General features: G+C 46.1%; 1 protein-coding gene across 1 annotated transcript; it reads right to left on the bottom strand.

Moving 5' to 3' along the window:
• Positions 1-360: 360 nt before the first annotated feature.
• LOC137676835 (relaxin-3-like) lies at positions 361-3,267 on the bottom strand. Its single transcript, XM_068423902.1, has 2 exons — positions 3,036-3,267; positions 361-728 (listed from the first exon to the last, which is right to left on the bottom strand). The coding sequence occupies exons 1-2, from the start codon at positions 3,265-3,267 to the stop codon at positions 361-363; spliced, it is 600 nt and encodes a 199-aa protein (XP_068280003.1).
• Positions 3,268-6,126: the final 2,859 nt, after the last annotated feature.

Here is a 6,126-nt window from a genome sequence, read left to right as displayed (position 1 = left end):
GCTGGATGTTCTTTCTGTTGAGACAGAAAGAACAATTCAGTAACACTTAGTATAATTACACTTTAATGAAACATTGAAGTTCTTTCTAAAGTGTTACAAAGATATAATACATTTGTAATATAAGTGTAAAGGCTTGACATTAAAATGAAAAGACTTACTAAAAAAAAATAGATTAAAAGTTACTGCAGCAAACAAAGTCATTACAATTATACTTGTGGATTTTTTTTTTTTTCGGAAGAAAACTAGGAGCATTGACTGGCACATACAGACAAAATAAAATACAGTGAATTTTGTTCCTCTGTATTCAATCAAGTAGCATTGCAACAAACATTGATTTCATGCATAATTGCAGAGAGGATTCTAAACTCTGCATATAGTACTGATTTCAGCTTTTGTACAGCCCCATTTGCAACACATTCCTGCCAAACCCAGAGATTCTCGTTTTCTTCTGGGATACCTGGCCCAAAGATAACCGTTTGATCCTATGAGGTTTGCAGTTCCTGTTCCTCCCCTGTCCTTTGGGAGAGCTTCCTCTACCTGGCGAACAAGTTCTCTGAAGTCATCTGCCACAGGTACATATTCATTATAGTAATTTAAACTATGCAAGTCCTTAAACGTCTCCCATCCAAGAAATGGGCTGCTTCGCTGCAGCTGCTCCACTTCAGGACCCAAAAGTGATTGCAGCTTGAAGTTTCCCAGTAGTTTGTTACTTGCTGTTCGTGCAGAATCTGTTTAAAGAGAAGACTTTTTTTAAGTTCAGACTGTAGAAGTATCAAAAGGAGCATGTAGCCCTAAGAAATAGCAATAAAAACCATTCAGTTAGTAATAAGCAAAGTGCTGTTATCTAGGAGAACTGTTAATACTGCAGAGTCTCCACTCCATGATTTACTTATAGCTTTCGTTTAGGGGAATCTTTGTTTTAAAGGCTATGCTGCCTGTTAGATATGGAGAGTACGCAGCTACAACTGGGACAGAGGTTTAGACATCCCACCACAACTGCAGTGTTACTGATACAGAAGTCTCAATATTTCTATAGAAACAAAATTTTGTTGTAAAGACACATACTCAGAAACCACATAGAGCTATGTTTTCTTGCTCATGAATTAGAATAGACCACTCCTCTCCCATGCACAATCACACAATAGCATCATATGAAGAACTGTAGGGAGGATACATATTGGAGTAAATAAGCAAATATTGTATGTAAACTGCTTCTTACAGATTGTATTTTTTCTATAGCTATTTTGAGCTGATGCTTTCCACTCATTTCTTTCATTTCTCACGGCATAGCAGAGGCTTGCAGAATTTACTTAGAAACACACTTTGTCTCACTGACTGAAGAGTTCTCAAAAATCCAGCTCTACTTCCTTTCACCTCACATGGTATCTCTTGGTTTTACTTCTGCAAGGCAAGTGGCATTGCTCACTTCAGCTATATGAAGAAAAGCAGCTCCTTCAATTCTTAAGTTAAAAAGTCCAAAATAATTGTCTTGTGGTCTTAATACTGTTAATGTTTTTTGTTTCAGAAAGCTGAAAGAACATGAGAATATCCAGTGAATGTTATATTTAATTTATTATGGTGAATTAGTATACAGAAGCTAACTTACAGATAAAATAGCTGCCTGAATACTTACAAAAATAAAAGGGGTTGTAGCTACTTTGATAATTAGACAGTAACTGTTATTTAGTAGTTCTTTTGGGGCAGGGATGACTTTTAGTTAGCATGCAGCACAGTGGGGGCTCCTTAGTGGCCAACACTCTCAGAAGCTACTGTTAATAAAAAAGGAAAACAAAGTTTTCTGGGAAAGAACACAATCCCAGCAGAGGCTGTACTTATGTAATTTGTTATAATTACAAAGGTAACTGCTATCTAGTACTCAACCTGTCAGAAAAAAAAAAACAAACAAGGAACTCCCAAGAAGCCCAAGGTACTGGCCTCATTAACTGCCTGAGGTCGAATGTTATTTCATTAACAGCATGTTTAAGCAAGAAAAAAGAAGCTCTTCCATTGCACATTTTAGCCATAATTCCAACTTTTGTCCTTATTAAAAATGTTCTTTTTCACTATTCAAAATATCAACATAAATGAGAGTCATCACTTAAAATTACTCTGTTACATTACTGTAGTTTGAGAACATAGCCCCAAAAACACCTGCTTACACTTTCTTAATATATTGGGCATGGAATATGCAACAGTAAAATTTTCTGAGGAATATTTTACCCACTAACTGTTTCACCAAAGATCCCTAAAGCAGTCCTTGCTATTTAAATTGTAACCTGAAGCACCAGAGAGTCCCATCCATCCTCCAACGTGCCAACTCTCTAGTACAGAACAGCACAAGCGAGTGATAAAACCCCCAACCAATTCCACATCCAATGAAGCCCCTGGCACAGCCCAGAAAGACGAGAAGCACATCTTTAAAGCTCCTGGTAGTGAGGAAAAATTGAGCCAGGTCTCCCCAGCCCGAAGAGTTTTGAAAGGGAGCGAAGCCATAGCGAGAGGCACTCCCTACCGCTTCCAAGGGTGCATCACACCTCTCTGCACGGCCAAGAAGAAAAATGTGTCATTTATTGTTTGTGGTTTCTTAAAATGAGTTCCGTGAGTCCGGCCGCCGGCGCGGCTGCCCAGCCCTGCGCAGGGCGGTGTCTCTGCAGGTTACCCCGGCTAACAACGCCCCAACGACTGCCGTGTCTTTTCCTCTAAATTTGCGGATTTCCCTTCAGAAGTCGCGGGAAATGCCGCGCAGCATCGGGAACAAGAGGGAAAACGAGCGACGGGGCCGCTCCTGCCGCGGCTCAGGGCGGGAGGAGTGCGGAGCGCCCGCCCTTCCCCGCTCCTCCCATTTGCCCCCCGTTTCTCCTCACAGGACCTCTCCCGAGCGAGGCGAGGCACCCCGAGAGTCCCCCCTGCCCACGGGGCTGGGCAGGCAGCGCCGGCACCCCGGTGCCCCCTGAGGGGGCTGCCCCGTCCGGCCCGGGAGCTGGCTTCCTCTCGCCCCGTCCCGTCCCCCCACCGCCCTCCCCTCGGACACTCACCGGCGGCGGCCGCCGGCTCCATCGCCAGCAGAGAGAGCCGCTTCCAGCGGGACCCGCCGCAGGTGAAGATGACGGCGCGGATGAACTCCCGTCCGCACAGCTTCACCCCATACCCGTCCCCGTCGCCCGCGGGGAGCACGGCGGCCGCCGCGCTCCAGCCGCTAGGCTGCCCCGGCGACGCCGCGCAGAGCAGCGCCGCCGCAGCGCAGAAGAGTCGCAGCTTGGTCCCCATGGCGCCCGCCGCCCTCCCCGTCCCGCTACCGCGGGCGCGCTCCCAGTCGGACCCGCCGGCCGCCCACTCCACCGCCCGCGCTCGCGGCCTCGAACCCAGCCGCCGCCGTTCCGCGTGCCACGCGCGCTGCCGCCGCTGCTTGCCCGCCTCCCGCCTTTTATGGGCTGAGGGCGGTGCTGAGTCACCGCCCCGGCCCCGGCCCCGGCCCCGCCGACGGCGCCCCAGCCCCTCCCCCGCCCCGGCCCCGCCCCTGCCGCCGGCAGCTCCGTCGCTGGGTGGTCCCTGTGCCTGAAACCGGCGTCGAGGCGGCCTCGGTCAGGCCTCCCTCCTCTTTGTGCCCCTTGCTTGCTGTCGCGGCTCCTCACGCCTCGGTGAAGATGCACCCCGCCTTCGGTCTCCCTCCTCAGGGTCCCGGCTTCCCATCGGCCCGGGGACACGCTCCATCCTCTCCGCTGGGTGCTCCATCTCCACCGCAGCTTTTCCTGCTTGTGATCAGTACCAGCTGCCAGTGCCCTCTCCCCTCTTGACTGACTGTGAAAAACTTATACTTGTCAGTTTTTTCCCTTGCAGCTCTAGAATGTGCATAACTACTCTTACATCCTAAAAATGTTGGCTGAAGCAAAAAGACAGAAGCAAGTGAAGTAAAATAAACGTGCTTTCATAGAACTACTTCAGCCGTAGCCACTTGAGGTGGGTTTTAAAGGCCTGAATTCCTCTCGAGTTAAAGTTTGTCATTCTCAAGACCCATGTGCAGTGGCAGCCATAGGCACCCAAGCATCAGAGGCACCTCGGCTCTGACACATACGTCCCAGGGATGAGGAGCTCCATGCCTGTGTTTCATCAGCAGACCGCAGCTGGCTCTTGCTGACGGGTGGTGTTCTTTGGGCTCACCAAGCAGAACTATGTGCTCTGTGAAAGTAAACTTTACCTTTCGGCTCTTTTTTCAGCACAATAGGACAGGAAGTGGCTGCTGTCCCCTTTTATAAACAGTCATACTGTGGGAAACGAGAACCATTCATCTCTAGAAATACAATGAAGCTGTTGCCTATAGAGCCTTTTGCATGAGAGCTATGCTTTCTATCCCTTCAGAACTGTCAGTGCATAGAGACAAACCCTCAAAGCTCCATCTAGGAGAGCACAAAGAAAACACGCATCCACTGCCTAGTGTACAAAAGTGAATGATTCACCCTTGCTGGCAGAGAAGACATAGACTCCAATCACCTTTTCAAGGAGGACTTGGGTGTTTTACACTAAGCTGGATCTAGAACGAGACCATGGAGGGCTAGAATAGTGAGCAACTTTCAAAGTTATCTATACTTGGACTTCCTTTCTGATCCCATCTTAGATGTTTTAGAGAGTGGTACTACTTCAACAGTAGACACTGTCATCCAGGCTGTTACTATGCAATCCGCAAAAGTGGAGGCTGCCAATCCCAAATTCCTGAAGAAAACCGCGATCTGTTTCTCCCTCAGTTAGTCTTAACTGCTATTCTGTTACAGACAAGTTGTGCAGGGGTAATCACAACTTGCATTTTTAAAGAGCAGCAGCTTGATCTTGTTGGTGTCGTGGACTTTTTCTGAAAATACCCATTACATCAGTCGCCTACTCGTGGACTCGTGTCACTTACTCGTGGGCTCTAAGTCGTCTTCTAGGCAAGGGAATTGTTTTCAGTGACTGGAGACCTGTAGTTGTGTGTAAGAGCACTACCAGGACTTTGAGGGCAGTGACTGACCCAGTGACTTACTTAGCTTGTAAACTAATATAATTTATTTTATACCCTTCTTTGATGCCATGCCCATGCCCAACACTGGATCCAGTCTTTAAAAGCAGTAGAACGTCAGATATATCTTTCTGAGAGTTTTTCACAACGGAATTTAGAGAGAGGTCCTCAAACAGCAGGCTGATTTGTCAATCTACCTGGAAAACTCCTGACTCTCCACATGCTTTAGTTTCAAATTTAGCTGGACCATAAGTTACTGTGGCACCACATCTAACTCTACCTAAGCAAAGGCAGGCATTATAATGGCCACCTTTAGGGGTGTTTTTTTGTAAGAACCTCATTTTTGCAGCTGTCTGAAGCACGTAACCTCTGACTACATCTGCTAAACGCAAGCAGTCAAGAGACTGGAAAACAAATAGTTCAAAATAGTTCTTCTGACCTCAGCTGCTTGTTCATCAGGGCTACTGAATATGAAAGACAATACTTCCTGTGCTTTCCACCATGCTTGTTGGTAGGTGATAGAGCACGAGTTGTCAAAAAGGCCTTAGAGGGAATGTCTTTTCAAGACATTCATCATTCCTCAGGGGAGCCCACAGTGCAGCACTCCTCATCACTTTTCTTGTTGAAAAGCATAGGCTACGAATGCCCTCTTGCTGGGATTAAAGACTGCAACAACAGGCAACGAGTGAAAGAGTTTTATTAAGGATCATATCTGCACGAGCTGGCAGTGGTTTGATATTTCTTAATGTTACTATGCTTAATGCAGTTTCACTAGTAGGGCATATTGCTCAGTATTTTTCCTCCAGCCATATTTTAGTAACATTACCTTTGCATCCAGGGCTTTTGACTACATCTACTGTGATTTGAATAGTACATTATAATGAACTACTAAGAACTTACTATGTTAGTCATATAACTTTAAATCATAGATGATTTTATACAGAAAAGCCTAACTGGCAATCTCACAGTAATTTGCTGGGAATTTAAATCATGTCAGAGGTGAGGTTTGTTTATCTGTTCATCATAGCTAGAAAAACTACTTCTATTCAAAACAATACATCCAAAAGAAAAATAAACAATACAACTAATCTGAAATAACTATCCACCTTCTTACTGTTTTTATTATAAACAATAATAGA

The sequence above is a fragment of the Nyctibius grandis genome, chromosome Z, assembly GCF_013368605.1.
Source record: "Nyctibius grandis isolate bNycGra1 chromosome Z, bNycGra1.pri, whole genome shotgun sequence".
Classification (NCBI taxonomy): domain Eukaryota; kingdom Metazoa; phylum Chordata; class Aves; order Nyctibiiformes; family Nyctibiidae; genus Nyctibius; species Nyctibius grandis.
The sequence above is the reverse complement of the archived record's forward strand: the minus strand, read 5'-3'. Positions and strand labels throughout refer to the sequence as shown.